Raw genomic sequence first — 19,750 nt, forward strand, 5'->3', positions numbered from 1 at the left:
TATAGAAAAGTAAGACTTTTTTACTCGACATCTCTCACATCCTGCATAGTTGATCGACTTCCACTGCAGTTAAAGAAGTGATCGATGAAGCCAGACATAAGGCAGACAGATATGCTAATGAATGACAAGTTAAGGTGCAATTCAACATTGAACACCCCCTGTAACATAACTGCCATCACCAGAACAGACATACTAACTCAGAGGGTCCATTCCATTAATTATTAACCCTCTTACTTACTTATTTAAAATATTTATTCCTAAATGCTCAGATTGGGAGATGAAATGTTTTCACTCCACCTTTAATTTTTCCAAATATGTCTGTGATGTTTGGATGCTCAAGGTCTAATTTGAAATAGAATCCCGTTACAACTTTAATTTCAAGACGATATATCCCTGTGAGAAACTCTCATCTATCTTGAAAATGTAAAAATTGTGTTTGCAGAACAGACAAAATGCAACTTTATCTATATACTTTATCTATCTATATATATATATATATATATATATATATATATATATATATATATATATATATATATATTAGTTTATTAAAGTGTGAAAGACATTTAATTGCTTCCTGATAACTTTTAACTTTGAACAGTTCATTGTACTAACTGTATTAATGTCTTTTTGTTCATTTTTCTTATAATATGGTGCAATAACATTTTTAATTAAGTAAGAAAAGAGGTGCCCTGAATGAGGTGTTCAGAATTTAATTTCCGAACAAAGATTACCATCAGATACTTAACCCCACATGGTGGTGTTAGCAGAATGTACAATGAGGTGTGACATTCTGTCGTTTGGCTTGTTACCCTGAAGCTGAAATAATAGTTTCTTCTTCATTTAGATTAAGGACACGTTGAGCCATCAGATCACTAACTTGTAAAATGGTTGTGAAGATAAAATATAAAGTTTTGTCCATGTTAAGGTGGGAAAATTGAGCTATATTTAAATATATGTGATAATATATTTTAATTCTTTATACATCACTTTCTATGTTGACAATAGAAGAATAGTCTTTTGTAAGTTATAAGATTAGAGCTTTGACCAATTAATCACAAGTTTAACCTTGAAGACTTTGGTGGATGAAGCCAAGTTTTAATGGAATATTAACATGACCCTGCTCTACACGTCCACAATATTTGATCAGAGTTCATTTAAAACTTCGAGCATGACAAAATGACGCACACACATACAAAAGCTACCAAAAACATAACCTCCTTGGCTCAAGGTAGAAATCTTTTTGGGGGGTCTTGCAGCGTAGCCAGTGAGTATCCAGGCCAAGACTTCCATTGGTCAGTGTTCACAAATGTCGATGTTCCAAACAAAAGCTTAGAAAAAACGAAACTGCAGGAAATGTCTGATGGTTTTGAGGTTGGACTTCAGTAAAAGGATTCTTTTGCTCTCCACTGTGATTTTTTGCATGCAGCCAAAACCTGCTACAGCATGATGAGTCATTATAGTAACAAAAGTTTCCTTCATTGCGTAAAAATTCTGCAATTGATGCGTCAACATTTGTTTATAGAGATTGTTTGCAATGTGGTGGAAACATAGATAAGACGGTCTAAACATTCATTGAATATTTTGTCACTTTTCTGTGAGGAAATAGTGATTGACTGGAACAAATCCTGACACTGCTGAGTAAGTGTGGGGAATCACTTTGGCTGACATCCTTATGAAGGAAACAAGGACAGGAAATCATACAGAAAAAGACTAAATCTATCCAGAGACAGAGAACAATTCCCGAGTATTCACAACTGCCTCTGTGGTGGTTACCACTCCTGTCTCTACAATAAAAGATGCAGAGAGAGAGGCAGACTTACAAAGTGATAGCAATATGAGTGTCAATGCCACAGCTGGATTAAACTGCAGCCTTCCCTTTACAGATGATGATGGAGGAAGCTGCAGTGGAGGTGCTCGTGAAACTTCACCAGTCTTGCATCTACCGGCAGATTTCTTCCACCCAGCTGCTGCAGCTCATCCAAACAGTCCTGGAAACAGCGTAAGCCCAGGAGACAGACGGCCTTCCAGGTCGGCCTCCCCAGCCTCCTGGGCGTCCCTCCGCTCACCCAGAGCCAACAGCAGGCCGTTGGGCTCCCAGGTATTACGAGCAGATGAATGGATTCGTTTGTGTCTGTATGGCTGGCTGAACAGACGACATCAGCATTGCTGTGCAAAACATCAGTGACACGATAGAACGCAGTATAAACGTGTCCTTTATGTCAATGCTCGGCGATGTCATGCAGAGGTTGTTGAGAGGCAGACGTGTTTGTGAGACTGAATGAGAACATCTGGGAACCGAAAACTGTAACACACATCACACCAGGGATGTCAAACTCATTTTACGTCATGGGCCACATACGTAGAGTCCACACTGATCTTACCTGGGCCCCTTTCTGTCAGGGGAAAGATGTTTAACTACATGTTTCATAAAGTTTTTGTTAATTCACATAATTTTTTTTAAACTTCTCTGTTATTTAGCTGTTTATCTACGACTGAATTCCTTGAATTTAGCATGAATACATGACCCAATATGGCTCTTTATGAAGAGGTAGACAGCTTGTCAGTAGGCCAGATTGAAGTCTTTGCTAGGCTGACACCCCTGCCTTATATCATATAGTGACACTAGATGTTGGCCCTAGATATTGATTTGATGACATTGTTACAGCTGTGGGTGTAATAAACACTTGGAATCACTTTAGTTCATTAGAAATCAACACTTGAGTAGGAGTGGCACAGTTAGATGTGACACAGCAGCCTCTTCTGCGATCTATCAGTCAGAATCGAATTACTGCACGCCAAATCGTGAATATACACGTATCACCACCCTCCACTGAAGTCCTACTGCAGTGTGGGACTCCAGAGAGTTTATTTAGTCATAATTAAAGCCAGCCTCTCTTCCATACTGAATCTGACACCTCCCCTATGCTGGCTCCTACGTGAAACAAACTCGAATGGGGGAGAAAAATAAAGCCCTTATTTTAGTTCTTGTTCCTTTTGTAACCATGGAGACAGATTTCTCTTTTCACCTCTACCTGTTTGGTTTGTTTAGCTCGTGCCTGAGTGGCTCTGTGATCCTCCGCTGCTACAGTAATGCTTTGCGGCGCTCAGCTAATTAGCCCGGCCAGCCCCGAGCCTGATACCGACTCGGCACTCGCTGTTGTGCTTGGCTCGCGCTTCTCACATTCTCCCGTGTCGCTTTTCTGTTTTCCTTTTTCTCCTCTCCTGGGTGATCCTCTCTATCCCTCTTTGCTTTGCGTTCGCTCCCTGCCACTATGTTTCTGCTTTTTCGTAATCTCTTATTTTAGTACTGGCAGGATTAGAAATAATGACTAAATCCCTCCTGCATACAGACATATTGGATTAAACAAACGCTTCCCCCAAACTCAGGGCGGGGTCCTTCAAGCAGGGGGAATTACAAGCGAGGTGGTTTCACGGTTTCATATTATTAGGACTTCTCTGAAATTGGTTAACCGAGAATGAGTTCAAACCAATGTGTTGTCGTCCCGGGGCAGATCCTTCCTTTCCTGTTGCACAACTGTCCTTAGGTACTGGTCACAGTAACATCAGCCAATAAGAGCTGGTTTTCTTTTCTTTATTGGTGTTTTACTTCAATGTTATCTAGGTAACAATAGCTCCAGGAAATTCAGAATTTTTGGGATCTGAACTTGTATCTTGACATGAAGCGATGATGAGCTGGTCCTGATGTTTTCACACGGATTACATGTGTCCGATGTGTAAAGGCATTAAGCTGTAACTGTAAATTCGTCTGTGTTTTTGTTATTTTTTTTTCTTTTTGGTTTTTATCTAAATTCTTATCCTCTCTTCCAGCACCCGTCCCACAGTGACTCCTCTTTGGCCACAGCCAGTTCAGAGGGCAGCCTGCAGGCAGCACTGGAAGAAGGGCTGAGCTTCAGCGTCTCCTCACCTCGATATCTGGATCTCCCCACACCCCACCTCTGCCCTGTCCCCAGCCACCCCTCGCAACGCCAGACACCGACTACAGGAGACCAGGGCTGCTCTTTACTAAAGAGACACAGTACTCCTTTGACCCTCCAAGCCACCCGGAGGCACCAGAGGAGCCAGAGCAGCAGCAGAGGCGGCAGCACCAGCCCCGGTTGCCCCCAGCAGGACTCCGTGGACCCGTCAGATGAGGACGTTGGCACGGGGACAAACCGGGATGACTGCCGTCAAACCTTCAGCAGCGAGCACCTGTCAGAAACACTGAACAGTCTCTCCCTTACGTCACTGTTTACCCCGGACTCTTTGGCACCCCCGCTGGTGAAGAAATGCAACAGCACAGGGTCTCTGGACCTAACGAATCTGTCTGCCCGGAGTAAAGATGGCCACCACTTTCATGGCATACACGTCCATGGTTTCTTATCCAACCCCTTGACAGAGGGAATGGCAAGAGGTGAAGAGCAAGACATCACAGGCCTCAGCATGAAAAGCAGGCGTCAGACCGCAGACACATGCTCCAGGAAAAACAGATGAAACACTTGTTGCCTCTCTGTAGTGGAACTCTTTAACCATTTGCATTTCTGGACCTTGAACAGAACAGGGAGAGATTTTTAATACACGTCCTGTGAACCGGAATCTGAAATTCTCTCTTGTCTTTATTAAATCATTCGTTCTCTCTCTCTCTCTGTTTAGGATCAGTCATTTCTCAAAAGATTCCAGTCGCTTCTGAGTTTTAGCATCATTTCTCTTACACAGGATATACGATTGCTCTTTGCTAGGTCTATACAATAATGTCAAGGAGCTCAGCTTTTGTGTTAACAGGACTGAGCCTTTGAGATGTGGCAGATCCTGGGTTTTATATTATAGCCATCTTGAGAGAATATTCAGAAAGCCATTACAGAGACAGCCCTGAAAATTGCAGTGATTTGTGAACATTACAAAGGCGGTGTTTTCTAGACGAAACTGTTAAGAAGTTCAATCCTCTCTAAGGACCGGGTTCACTTTACTCAATGCGGCCTGAACCATTGTCCAAAAACCCTGTTGTCAAAATTGGACGGATGGCAAACTCGGAAGCTTCTTTTGAGGAAGAACTGAACTTTGTACAGTTTTCTTTTCGTGTTTTTTTGTAATGTCCATGGCTAATAGTAGCATCAACCTTTTTTTTCTTTGGAAGATTTGGCGGGTGATGGAAAAGTTGTCTTTTGCTTTGTTTTTTCCAACTTCAACATTTTGAAGTTGCGTGAATGTACCTGCTTCTGTCTCCATTTGTGAGAAAGAGGGAGACCAAGACAAGCAATGAGCCTAGCCAGTCTGAACAGTGACAGATGGCCTCTTTGAAAAAAAGAAGACTGTGAATGCTGCTGAGAATGCGTGTGGGTAATTCATGGAAGCATTGGCCACTTTCAGAGTGGACTCTGTATTTTTTGCTTTCTGCACACCCATGAAAGGGCTAAAATGTATTTAAGTGTAGACCTGGGCCAAATACAATTGACAAATAATCTTTTGCTACTATACCTAACACCACGTTTGACAATGGCACATCCATTCCTTAATCAGACCTCTCTGATGCTAGTAATGTAAAACAGCTTTGAAGCTAAAGTGAGCACTGACTTGGGAGACTGGAAGTTGGATGCTAAGTTAAATGTCTTTAAGACTTCCAAGCACCAGCTTCCTGCTGACCACTGAATCAGAGCCTATAGAAGTATACTGAGTCATACCAAAACAAAAGAAGATTTCCAAAAATTGAAGTTAATCTGATTGGTTATCTGATAAACTTTCAGGATGATAACTAAGTCCCAAAAGCCCCGTCTGTCTATACAAGTCAGTGTCCCCAACAACACACAGTTCCTGTTCTGGCCAGCAACCATATTAATGTTTTATATCCACATGATGCTCGTCTGCACAGTGAAAGTGTATGCCACATCCAGCCGATTGACCTCCTACAGCTGGTACTCGTTTGCACTGCTGCTGCTCCTGGTTTGGACGCACAAACAACTGAAACATTGTGGAAAAACATGGTCAAGTAATATTAATGCGATGTTCCAGATGTACACCACACTCAAGTAAACTGGTCGGGACTCCAGTGAACCTCATCAGTCATACTGCACTGTGTCCTGGGTGTGTGTATAAACGTTGGTAGTAAGTGTAGTGAGTGTGAACGTAGCAAAAAAAAGAAAACTTTGAACTTTTGGCTGGCATAGGCTTGTTAAGTTGTACTTTGAACAAAGTGTCTATCTTTGGATAGGCTCTGCTTTTGTACCCGCAGCCTTAGCCCGCTGACACGCAGCCACCTCTTCAGTTCTATTATTGTCACGAGTACAGGCCCTTGTTTGAGTGCCCTGTGGCAGGGCTAATCACTAGGTTGGTAACACGTCAATAGACCGTCCCTCGTTTGAGTCACCCAGAAGCACTCCTGTTTCAGTCTGAAACAAAAGAGCACCTATTGTCTTATACGTGCGTGCTGTTCTCTGGGCCGGGTGTTGGCATTTGAAGCAAACCAGACGAGATTTAACGCAGTCTTTAAATCCTTCCGCCTGTTTTAAATGTACCTGAGTCTCTCAGTAGTGGAGCAGGCTGCCTGGCATGTGCATGGGAAACCCAAGGGATGGTTTCTTCTTAAAGAGTGGGTGTACAGATTAGCGGGAATTCAGCAAATGGAAATCACTGTTTTGTTTGCTGCTTTAAACCCAAATGTTTATTTGACTCAGGTCTGCTTGAGTGTAGCAAGACAGTAGAAAAAAAATATATACTATGACAAGCAATGTGGTCCACGTGGATGTAGTTTGAGCACATGTTTGTAATTTTATCAAATTGTGATGATCATCATAGAATAAATCCCGAGCAGGTAGACCTCAGGTGGACCTATATGCACCTCATGCATTGCATCAGCACATATAGCACACACACACATCCTGAAGCACATACACACACACGCATATCACACAAAGATGTCAGCGTCAAAACACTGCAGGATGCTTCTGTGGCTGTTTGAGAAGAGGCAGAAGAAACCTCGGTGTTTAATCTCTTTCTCTACTTTGTCTTCATTCCCCTTCTTACTCCCATCCAATCCTATTATCTCCTTTCCACAAGAAGCCAGAGTACTAAATGACTATTGACTACCCACCTCTAATCGAGATATGCAATATGCTACAGTAGATGTACAGTTAGATGTATGGGATTCATAGAGGTAGGCAATATGGTGAGAGAAGATTATATTTATGAATTCATGTATTCGAATAAAATGTCACCAAGATTCAAAGGTCACTGAAAGGATGATGTATTCATGTATTCCAGAGTGTGTGTTCTCTCTTTTTTCCCTCCATCTCCTCGACACGGTTTTCTTTTTCCCAAATGCATGTAGGTTATTTTTGTTTTCCAAAATGTCATTCTAGTGTCATATAAAAGTGAGATAGCTTTTCAACAACCTCCGACTCCTGAAGTTGTCCTTTCGAAATGAGGTTTGAGTGAATTCTCTTTCTCTTTCTTCAAGGTTAGGGTTAGGGGGTCAGCGATTAATGCGAGCCTTTTTCACGCGTCACTCTTTAGTTCGTCAGTCTGGGACTGTGCTCATAAGGATGATAATATCTGGAGAATGATCTAGCACGAGGTTTAACTGCATTTGTTTGTTTTGATTAACTTTATTTTGAACAACAAAACCTGATATTTGCATGTATTATAAGTCATGCAGTACTAATACCACAAATAACCCGCTGTAAATGCTCTGCATGCACAACCTATCTAAAAGATTTAGAAAGTCTTTTTGTTTTTTATCCCCAACTTTCCCATTGAATCTTGTGTGTTTGCATTAATCTCTGTTTATTTCTCTTTTGATTTTTACAATTTATGAAGCATTTCTGCTTCAGCGTGTGAGGGGGACTGTCGTTGAAAGCGTGTCACGGGGTCAACTGTTTGGTCTTTGTTGTTCAGCGTCATCGTGCCTTGTTCTCACACCTGTGGGTTGGTCAACTCACAATAGAAATTGTCATGTTTCTTTTGGCAACTTCGGGGACCTCCAAAAGCCAGCCGAGTTCCATGGAATATGTGCTCAAAATCCGGAGCGCGCCACGGCTTCCAGCGGAGCTCCTCCTCCAGCTGGGCGAGGGCTGCCTCCCGGCGCTCATATAGCTGAGAGCGGTTTGCTGGGTCCATGTAATGGTCGTAGTCTTCTGTCATGTTTCGGCTGTGTGGCAGGCAGGAGAGGACCCAAACGCAAACTCACGGGGACAGAACTTGAACTCAAAAGCACAGCTTTAATTGCTGGAAAAATAGAACACAGGTAATACAAAACTAAACTGGGAAAGCTAATCATAAAGTATACCAGGAGACACGGGGAGAATCACACACAGCATGAGGGAGACTACGACACTGACAAAGAGAAACACAGGGCTTAAATACACATAGGGATAACAAGGGAATGAGACACAGAAGGAGGGCACAGCTGGGAGTAATCAGGCTGGACGAGACAAGGGAAGCAAAACTAGAAACACTCACATGAGACATGGACCTTCAAAGTAAAACAGGAAACACACTGACTGAACTCTAAACATGCAAACTTAACAGCAACTGAGAAGACAGACTATAGGGACCAGAAACATGGTACAAAGAGGTCACAGTAGACACAACATTGAACACAGGGAAGCCATATTACAAAGCCAAAGAACTAAACCTATGATAACCATAACTGAAATCTAGGGAAACAAGAAACAGTACAACAAAGGACTCAAAACATGCTCCAAAATATAAAAAACACGAGGTTTCTTCAAAATAAAACAGGAAACATGAGAGGCAGACATGACAACATAAGACAACAGACATGAAACACATGAAGGGCAAGGGAGACTTCACAGGGGTTGAAAACACAAGTGGGAGCTAATAAGCAAATGAACATAGGAAACCTAATAAGCTTAAACATACACTATGAACATCAAAATGAACTAAAACTCAAAACACTGGGTCATAAGACCCAGGATCGTGACAGAAATGGGCGCTTCAGAGAGCTGACACGCTTACCTAATCCAGTTTAATAAATGTCTGTTTATTGAGTCTTTCATTTATGTGCAATACTGTGCAAAACTTTTGAGCCACCCCTCAAATTTTTTTTTCCCTTTTCATTTACAGTATATAAAGCCAAACCAGAGTCAGTATAATTCTAAAGTCAGTGTTGCCTAATATCTCTTTAGAAAGCTTTCTTGTAATTCCTTTAAGTAGTCTTCAGGAATAGCTCTACATTATCCTTGAAAGACATTCAAAGCTCTTCTTTGGAGCTTTGAAGCGTTTGTTCCGTTCCAGTCAAGATGATCTCACGCTGCTTCGATCATTTTAAGGTCCAGGCTCTGGGGAGACCCGTCCAGGTATGCTTTTACTCCATTGGAAGTGTTTTTGGGTTCATTGTCAAAGCACATTGTCCTGTGCTAATCACACACGGCTGCCTAAAATCCTGCCCCGAACCATGACCGTAACATCCACGAGGTTGGCAGAACTCGAGGTTTCCCAGTAGAACATTGCCCAAAGCATCACAACGCCTCCAACAGCCTGCCTTTTTCCCAGAGTGCATCCTGGTGTCCCCCAGCTAAGCAAAAGACATGGAACCAGAAGGGTGCCTGGTCTGATTCAGACCAGGCACCCTTCTTCGTTGCTCTGCAGTCCATTGTTGGTGCTTTAGGTGGCAAACAGCATCACCATGGGTACCCTGACTTGTCTGCATTTGCAGCATCTTAAGAAACAAACTGTGATGCTTTCTGTAATCTGTCAGATCCACATTCACATTTTGGGCAGTTTGAGCTCCATTAGCTCGTCTATTGGATCAGACCACATGGGTCAGCCTTCGCTCCCCACCTGCACCAGTGAGCCTTGGCCGTTCATGACCCTTTTGCTGGTTTACCATTGTTCCTCTCTTGAATGACTTTTGATACACACTGGCCATCAAAGACCAGGAACACCCCAGTTTAGAGATGACCCAGTTGTCCAGGCATCACAGTTTGACATTTGTCAAATTCACTAAAATCGTTACGCTTGCCCATTTTTCTGCTTCAAGCTCATCCAACTTTGAGGACAAAATGTTCAGTTGCTTCCTAACATATCCCACCCAGTAACAGGTGCCATGATGAAGAGATAATCAGTAATGCTATCACTTCACTTCTGATCCTGATTTTTTTTTTTTTAATTTATGTATTTTTTGCATATAGGTCGTGCCAGATCTTTTCTGTTCTGTTTTATTTTGAGGCTGTCTTGCATGCACAGCATGTTTATATCAATTTTCACTGACATTCAAGTCAGAGGACTGACTGCCGCTCTAAAAGCTTTCACTTTCTGGTCTGACTGAAGCATTTGCATTTAGATTTTGCTTATATTTGGCAGACTCTCACTAAATCCCCTCAGATGTAAAAAATAAAAAATCCCTAAATCTGTGCACGTCACATGTAGCGCTTGCGTACACGCAAAGTGGAATATTTCTACCAGCATCATGTGGACACAGCACTTAGGTATGATGCCCCATGTAACATTGTACCACCTCTCCAATCACTGGGGATCGATTACATGGTTATGGTTACATCACATGGTTATGTTCTTCATCTGCTTGTCACATGTCACAATTACTTTTTTCCACTTATTTAATTATAAAAATGTATAAATATTTAAAGAAGCCCACATTTATACAGCCTCTTTGCTCCAGCGGGTTACATTTCATACTTTTGACTGCAAACAGCTGTAAAACGTATTCTCTGTATCCCCCTTATGTAACTCCCCATCCCTCCATCCATCCTCAGTTCCATTCAAATCAACATTAAGCACCTCCACTCTTTTCTCTGATGCCTCTCTCCCTTTCATCCTTATTTTCCTCTCAGATCTCGCTCAGGCCCAGGTCATTACAGCACAGAGCTGCCAACTCTGAAATAAATGTCATTAGTGAAATATATTTGACACAGCTTTCCTATCACATAAACCCCAGTGGAAATTAATGCTAACTCTATTTCCTGCTCATTTCTTGGTGGTGGGAGAACAAAGCAGCCAAACTTTTCTCATATACCAACAAACGTGGAGTTGAGCTAAACTAAGATGCACAACAATGTCTCTTTGGTCAGAAGAATAATGCACTTACATTTGTGGGCATGGCTGGATTACAGCACCAAGGTGATTTGGAGCAAAAGTGTGATATGGTCCTCAGAGCATATCACACTGTATGTTTCCTGTTTCCTACAGGTACAAAGAAAAGAAAAAAGAAAAGAAAAGAAAGAAAAGGGAGAAAGAAAGAGGGAAAGACAAACAGCGGGGAAGAGGAACAGTGATAAAGGGCAAAAAAACCAAAAACCAACAAAACAAACAGACAAAAAATACAAATATCAATCACCTGGATCACCTGTTGAGAAAAAAAAGAGAAAACAAACAAAAAAAGACCAATATAATAAACAACATCATCGCGAGGACCTATGTGAATATATCAGTAAATGCTAAATATTAAACGTTATTGTGCAGCACGTAGGATCAACAGCGCACAGTGTGCCTTGAGGTAGGAGCCAAAAAGGGTGTAGTTTGTGTGTGTGAGCACCCGTGTGTACACCTGTGAGCATGAACGCGCTTGTATTTAAAAGGTTCCTACATGTAATGATCTGTTAGAGGGTGTGGGGGGCACAACCCCGTCCTCCAGTCCATGAAGCAGGTATGGAGGAGATCAAGATTCCAGACATCCAGAGGCCCTCAGAACACAAGAGACCAAGGAAGACCAACAGAGGGGCAGCCGCGCCACTATCCCAGAAAGAGCTGAGGAGAGCCCCAGATGAGGGGTCACTCAGCAGCCGCGGAGCAGAAGCCAGGGGGAGTTGCAGTGACGTGCCCGTGAGCTCCGCCGGCAGCCAGCTGTGCCTGAGTGACCGAGCCGCAGGTCGAGGGCACCCCACCCCCTGAAGGGGCCGAGCGAGCCCCAGGCCCCAACAAGCAGCCACCAAGAGTGAGCCGGTGCGTACAACATCAGAGCAGATTAACCCTTCAATACTAATTAAAAGGGTTAACAACATTTAACCCATCATTGTGTACAGTAAAAATACTTTTTAAGCCGGCTTAAAAAGTATTTTTACTGTACACAATGATGGGTTAAATGTTGTTAACCCTTTTAATTAGTATTGAAGGGTTAATCTGCTCTGAGGGACAAGTTTTATTCACATGAACAATGGGCCAAAAACTGTGCAAATGAACAGAAAATCTGAGTACATCATGGAGGAAGCATTGGAAAATTTTTAGCAGCTTTAATTTGAATGCATGAAAAGCTGGCTGGCTGCTTGTTGTGTCCCAATTTCAAGATTATTACCCCTCTTAGGTCTTAAATGGTGATAGGTGCTAACCCTAACTCTACCCTGCCCCTACATTTTGAAGGACAAACAGATTCTTTTTCTTTTCGTGTCAGCTAGAATAATGATGTTCTTGGTTTCCTGATTTCCAAGACATAATTTCATAAAAGCAAAAAATTACATGCCATCATTTAAAGTTAAGATTTTATGTGAATTACAGTTTTTCTTTTTTGTCTTGCAGATGTCCATCCATCCATTTTCTTCCCTCTACACGGGGCCGGGTCGCGGGGGCAGCAGCCCAAGCAGAGAAGCCCAGACCTCCCTCTCCCCAGCCACTTCCTCCAGCTTATCCAGGGGAATACCAAGGCGTTCCCAGGCCAGCCGAGAGATATAATGTCTCCAGCGTGTCCTGGGTCTGCCTCGGGCCTCCTCCTGGTGGGACATGGCTGGAAAACCTCACCCTTGCAGACGTTTACAATTTAAAGCGTGAAAGATGAAATGTTAGAGAAGCATACAATATATGGACAAAAGCACTGAACCACCTACACATTACACACGCAGGACTACTCTTCTGCAGGATTTCTGCCCACTCATCCAGAAGAGCACATCCAACACTGCTGTTGGATTTGTGGGCCGGGCTCACAATCTCTGTTTTAGTTCATCCCAAAGGTGTCCAATGGGGCTGAAGTTTCTCCTTCAGGCTCTCGGTGGGCCAATCAAGTTCTTTCCAACAAAGAACTTGAAAAAAGCAAAAAACCTTTTGGTAAGCTTAAGCAGAAGTGGGGCTAAAACATGAAAATATCACATCTCAGTGATGGAAAAATTCACAAAAGCATCACAAAAATGTTTGTCCATACTGTAGCCATGAGGAGCTCTGGTCAGTTCGGCTATAATCATTACACTTATAAGAAATCCCAGCAGAATAATACATATAGCTGTGTTGATAAAAGCCATCTTTCTCATTTGTGATTAAAGCAAACTTCAAAAGTACAGCCAGTACGGGCACATGATTGGACGTTCTTTTGACAAGGACAGTACGTGATGACGACAGGCGAATGCGCTGTCAGCGAAGCCAACATTTCTCATTCCATATTATTGCTTTGGTCCCAGGACATAAAAAGACTGCACTAGTTCAACAAAGTCACATCTCTGAGCAAAGTCAGTCTTATTTGTTATTCATGGAAGGCAGCCGCTACAGGCACACGAACTTTAAGGGGCCGCTTGTGTCCACACCAACCCAACTCAGAATTAGTGCAACCCAGAAGTGCATGAAGCAGACCTCTCCTTGCACTCACACTCTTGGAGATCTCCAGGGACAGCTCTGCTTTATCAAACGCAGCAAGTAAACCTACTGTCAAAACCTAATAAACCATTAAACCAGTGTCAAACTGCTGCAACAGGAGTGATCTGACGCCAGGGAGAAATATATAGAACCAGCTGGGAGGGAGGATTTGATTCAGCTCAGTTCAATTCAATTTATATCGCATCAAATCATAAAAACAGTCACCTCAAGGTGGTTTATACTGTAAGGTAAAGACTCTAAAATAATAATAGATAGTTACTGATAGCTGAGACCAGGTGGAGCAGCATCTAGCACAGACTGAGGACACATGTCCACCCACTCTATTCCAAGATGTGAGAATATATTTCAAGCATGTGCTCTTTTTAATTCTCAGTTGTATGCAATAACCATAGGATGTATGTTTGGTAATTATCTCTCAATAAAGCTGTTTTCTTTGTTGGAGTTTGCCAGTACCACAGTGGGTCCAATTTATCTTCAGGCACAGGAAGTTATGATCGTGTACTCCAAAGTCATTTTTTCATAGTAAGCTTTACTATTAATTAGTTTTTATCCATCAGAAGATAAGTTGCTAATGCAGTCCAAGAGTACTCCTATAGCTTTTATCTTCAGAATTTTCAAAGGCTGCTCCTAAAGCTGGATTTACAGTCTGAACCGCACGACTGTCCATCATCTCTATGAGGTTAGCTGTCAGTCAGAGCCAGTTTGAAAGATTTTTTCCACACCACATTTGGAAAATGGTTTTATTTATTGTATAACAACCAGTCAGTAAACTGTTTTTTTTTTTTACTGGAGAAGGGTATTCTGTGTGAAAACATGGACAGTGCCCTTACTCTTAGACATCTTCCTTAGAAACAGTGGTAGTGTTTCGCTTAGCTGTACACAAGTAAAGAGATGCAAACAGCCGAGCAAAAAAACAAACAAGAAGACAGCTAGGGAAGCTAGTTCACAAAGTTTCTAATGCTGTCCTAAGATCCAAAGTGTTTTTATATCCAATGTTATTCTGCTTAATGGTAGCATGGATACTGAACAGCAAACATTTTATGCAACCGGAAGCAACAACTGCAGTAAGGTATGAAATGAAGAGCTCTCCAGCTTCACAGCAATATAGCCAACTTCACACTGTTACATGCTACAACCACACACTAGCAACGGCACTGTGTCCACAGAATAAAAGATGGAGGGAGAGCTTGTGATGCCACACAGTGGCTCTTGAAGCTCTATTTGAGGGCGCAAGATCAGCTATTTGGTGGTATCGGATTGCCAGTTTCGTGGTCTGGTTGTGTTACCACAGTAATCACAGTCAACCCTTATCTTTCTTCTGATTGGCTGCCTTGTAAACAGAATCTTTGCACAGCGCATGTGTGTTGCTACCATGTTCACAGTCAGACCTGTACAGAAGAAGGAAAAACATAATAGAGTCCCATTAAACAGTAGATGCCTGCCCCTCGCTGAGCCTGGCTCTGCTGGAGGTTTCTTCCTGTTAAAAGGGAGTTTTTCCTTCCCACTGTTGCCAAAGTGCTTGCTCATGGATGTTGGTCTGATTGTTGGGGGTTCTCTGTATATTTGTATGGTCTTTACCTTACAGCTTGTTGTGACTGCTGTTGTAATTTGGCACAAAATAAATAAAATTGAATTGAATTCATTTCAAATGAAAGCGATACAAACAGGGTTATGACTGTTAATGACTCAAACCTATTTCCATCTTCATATTTGCAGATGGGAAACTATTTAATCAAAACATGATTTTCCTTTTTTTTTTTTTTAACCAGTCTCCTAGAAAAAAGCTGAACAGACCTTCAAATCTGACAGAGAGCTGGAAGGCAGCTCCCAGCTGCAGCAGCCTGCCAGATGTTGACCAGCTGTGATGGTTGCAGAGCTTCATGGGTATTTTTTCTGTTGATCCTCCAAAATCTGTGTGTGTGTGTGTGTGTGTGTGTGTGTGTGCTGAGTTTCACAGCATACATTAAAACGTGTGTTCCTGCCACTTCAGAGGAGATCACCTGCAGTGGGTTTCACCTCCTAACTGGGATCTTGAATTTAAAAAAAAAGTCTAATTAGCTGTTGTCACCATTAAACGTTAAATTTCACACGAGTCAGTAACAAGTGGTCTTACACACACAGTGTGAATGTCACTCTTCACAGACTCTAGACTCACTGACTCACTGACTCACCGAGTCAGGTCGGGCACTTGAGCAACCAGCTTAACTTCTGAAAGACTCAGGCTGCATAATGAGAATTAATTGCTTCAAATGCCCCTTGAAAATATTTCCCCCAAAGAATAATTCAAAGACTCCAACACACCAGCTTATTTTCAAAGGCAGCTCCCATCCTGCCATCTGTGACTTTGCAGCTCCAGCACTGAATTAGAACATAACACGATAACCAAAAAATTACCCTCTTTTGAAAAATGTACCAGCTCTACACAGTGGAGTAACAAGAGTAGAATCACAAATTTAATTTGTTTTTGAATTCTGTCGTTGTCATGTCAGAAAAGACAAAGCCAGTGAAGGGGCCGGCAGTGGTAAGCACCGCTGTTATTTCTTCAGGGAAATACTGAGATAGTTTTAGCTATGGAGGAAAGGAAGGCAAGTCACAGACGCATGTGTGACAAATCATGTGTGACCACTCTATAGAATTTACAGTGCAATAACAAGATAAGAAAGCTCTCAATTTAATTTGTATTTCCATTAAGAAAAGCATTTAACCGTCAGAGAGTGAACTTTCAGTCAAAGATAGCCAATTAATCAGTGAAACGGCTGCACGTGTGTTTCCTTCTCTGTCTGCTGTACAATAAGACGCCATCAAGAGCAAAAAAAGGAGGAGGCTGTACAGCGCGACATGCAATTACTACCCCTACACCCCCGATCTCTGGCTCAGGCTTAACTTAAAGCTCATAAACCAAAGCCATATTCAGCACGGTGTAGGCTGAGACAAAAGAAGAGGGTTCTTAAAATGAGCTCTGTGGAAGCGCCAAGCACGCGCGTGGACTGGCACAAAGGCTTCTTCCTTCTGCAGCCAACGTGGACTGGGAGACAATGGAAGAGTGATGGCCTCTGTATCTCTGCTGGCACAGGCAGATGCACCGACTCGTGCACGTATGGACACATTGAATGTGCTCGTACGCTCTTACAGAGCCCGTCACACAAACCGACAGCTTTGCTCTTCTGTTTGTTTAGAGATTGTATTTACACATCGGTGTATACCTTGTAGCTGTGAATGCGATGATTGAGACCCGCTTCTATTCTTGTCAACCCATATGCATTTCTACCATCCACATAGATGCTTTTAGCATCGCAACGTGTGAATAATGCTATAAAGAGTTGTAAAGTGTGGGTCTTTTGTTTATGTGCACTGTCAGTTGATGGAAATTATGGTGAATTATGGACGTGTTCTTTCCTATTACAACAAAACAACAACCGAAGTTAAGAAAAGGAAATATTTCAAGATCAGTTACAGTATATAAGGAAATGCTTCACATTTAAGGTAATAAAACACAACATAGTAGTTTATGGTCGAATTTATGTTGGCTCCGAGAGGTCAAGCACACAACAACTAGCAGTTTAGAAAACAGAAAAATGCTACAAAAGCACACAAAGCAGAATGGAAGCTGAATAAACCATGATGAAAATAGAAAAAAAAAATGTTGTAAAAACTTTAAAGAAAACCTCGAAAAACAAAAGAGAAGTGATTTTGGGGAGAGAATAGTAACGGAACAGCTTTGCCAGTGACAAGATAGGTAAGATAGCTAACAGCAATATGTGTATCATGGTTTGTCTGGGTTAGGTTTGTCTGGAGGAAGGACCCAAACGCAGAACTCACAACATGGGAGGATAACTGAAAACAGCAGCTTTATTGTTAGGAAATTGACGATGGCATAAACTCAGAAAAATAAACAAAAACCCTGAACATATTAACTATGGACTGAAACACCGGAAAACTAGAACTTAAGCCGGACCACAAGAAAACAAACCAGGAACCAAGAAGCTTGGACTCTAAACAGGAACACAAGGGACACACACAGCAGTGAGAGTGTACAACACAACAAAGGGCAAAGGAAACACAGGGTTCGAGTAACGAGTTAAGTAACGAGGAAACAGGAAACAGGAGGGAAACACAGCTGGGGCTAATCAGACATAATTAGGGGTGGGTTTTGATAATCAATTTAGCAATTAAAATTGATTCTGGCTTGGATAACGTGATATCGATTCATTAAAATCCTGAATCGATTTTTTTAATATTAATTTATTTTGCCCGAAATGCCAGAATCTCAGGTTAAACCTCACGAAATTTCAAGAACCACCAAACAGCTAAAACAGTAAATGAGAGCAGGCAGATTCTGCACAAACATGTAAACACAAAGCTCGACCCGCCGATGGATCAGAATCAGTGAGGTGTCGCCTTTCTCACCCGACGGCACGGACACGGTCGGGGCTGAAAGCCGACAGCTCGCTGATTCCGATGTTTCGGCGGGTCCACGCTTTGTGTTTACGCCCTTTTTGCGCTGATTCTAAAGCTGTTAGTTTTATCTCTCTCCAAACATTATTGACCGAACCAACAGCAAAAGAAGATCCAAACTACGCTTCACAAAAACATTGTCATGAATTTCCTCTTACTTTTGCTGTTTTGCTTCCACCACAATAAAATCACACTTCATGAACAGCTCTCTCTCTCTCTTGCACTCGCTGTACTTCAAGAACAGTTTCCCGTCTAAAAATCTGTTTTCTGCATTATTCGCTTGCTTGTTACGCACAAGTCTACCGTTGTTTACAGCGCTGTCGGCCGCTGTTTTTTTTCCCTTTTAGTTACTTCCGAAAAGAAGAACTCATTTCTGCTGTTCAATAGGCTACTGAACAAATGTAAACTTTTTAAAATTATGCAAAATGCAAAATGCTGTGTCTCTAATAAAACCGCTGTAACGTCAGAGGTAACGTTCATGTGTTGATTAATGGTTTTCTTTCGTTTTTGATGTACTGCAGAATATTTTTATAAAATCCCAGGCCAGGAAAATCACCTTCATGTTTTTCTGTGTTTTATCTTCAGCTACTTTGACACAAAGGCATCTGCTGTGATGCTCACACCTTTGATAAAGTCTGGAAAATGTCAGCTTCCTTTTTATAGATACAAAAATATGTAAATGTACTGATCTGAATTATAATATTTCTGACTGTCTGAGGCAAAATTTCCCAGATTTAAATCGAATCGAATTGAATCGAATCATGGATCGAATTGATTCGGAGCCTTGTGAATTGGAATCGATTCTACAAATCAGTGATGATACCCAGCCCTAGACATAATGAGACAAGTGGAAGCAAAACTAGATACACTGCGCACAGGAGAAGGACTATCAAAATAAAAAAGGAAACAAGAGACATTCACAAAGATGCAGACTTAACACAGAGACAGAGCTGACTGGGGAGACATGGAGACAAGATGAGAAACATGGAACACGCTGAGTGGAAAGAAACAGGAACCTAAAGTCTAAGAACAAAGAATATAAATTAATCCACAACCACAAAACCCTGACAAAGTATCTACAGTCTTATTGTCCATCTGAAGGGAGGGAGAATGTAACTGGTTCCTTTTGTCTGTTTGTCTATTTGTTAGCAGTTTAGTTTAGTTTTAGTGCTGTCAGCATTAATCTTGTTAAAATGACGTTAACGCCATAACCGCAGCAAATCTCCGTTAGCGAGTTAGCACAGATCGCCCCGTGCATAGGGCTACACAGCATCAACACGTTAGCGCGGTTAGCTCGTTATCGTTGATGTGGTTATGGCGTTAACGTCATTTTAGATTAACATCAACAACACTATTTTTAATATATAATTTTTACATTTTGTGTGATGATAGATACCAATAACAGCGTGGGCTGATTAATTTTGGTGAAAATCGGTCAAGGTCCCACCAAATGTGAAAACCAATTAAAAACTCCTTAATACCCACAATTCTTCATCAATTGTCTTCAAACAAATCTTTTAACTTAAATGTTTTAACAATACACAAGGGGGTGAAGGACAGTAGACCTCGAAAAAAATCTTTTCAGGAAACCATATCTAGTAATATATCACATTGATAGAACTGTAGAACACACTTTTTATTTTTTCAGTAGAATACCCTACAACATCATAACTGATTGATGCCAGCATGTTGTAATAAAACATAAAACATCAAAGTTTTAGTACAGCTCTTGCCCTTCGGGGGAGTGGCG

General features: G+C 41.8%; 1 protein-coding gene and 1 long non-coding RNA gene across 12 annotated transcripts in view; one reads left to right on the forward strand and one right to left on the reverse strand.

The window, feature by feature from the left end:
• The window catches only part of LOC309708141 (voltage-dependent T-type calcium channel subunit alpha-1I-like), a 229,018-nt gene extending 224,378 nt beyond the window's left edge, over positions 1 to 4,640 (forward strand). For all 10 annotated transcript variants that reach the window (XM_082535920.1, XM_082535918.1, XM_082535917.1 and 7 more), the window contains 2 exons: positions 1,887 to 2,101; positions 3,832 to 4,640. In XM_082535920.1, the coding sequence (XP_082392046.1) occupies positions 1,887 to 2,101; positions 3,832 to 4,494 (878 nt within the window). In that variant the 3' untranslated portion in view covers positions 4,495 to 4,640. The remainder of the gene's footprint in view (positions 1 to 1,886; positions 2,102 to 3,831) is intronic.
• Positions 1 to 19,750, reverse strand: part of LOC309708150 — a 431,095-nt gene that overhangs the window by 106,385 nt on the left and 304,960 nt on the right. The window lies entirely within an intron of this gene.

The sequence above is a fragment of the Aulonocara stuartgranti genome (genome assembly GCF_965226115.1).
Source record: "Aulonocara stuartgranti genome assembly, chromosome: 6".
Taxonomy (NCBI): domain Eukaryota; kingdom Metazoa; phylum Chordata; class Actinopteri; order Cichliformes; family Cichlidae; genus Aulonocara; species Aulonocara stuartgranti.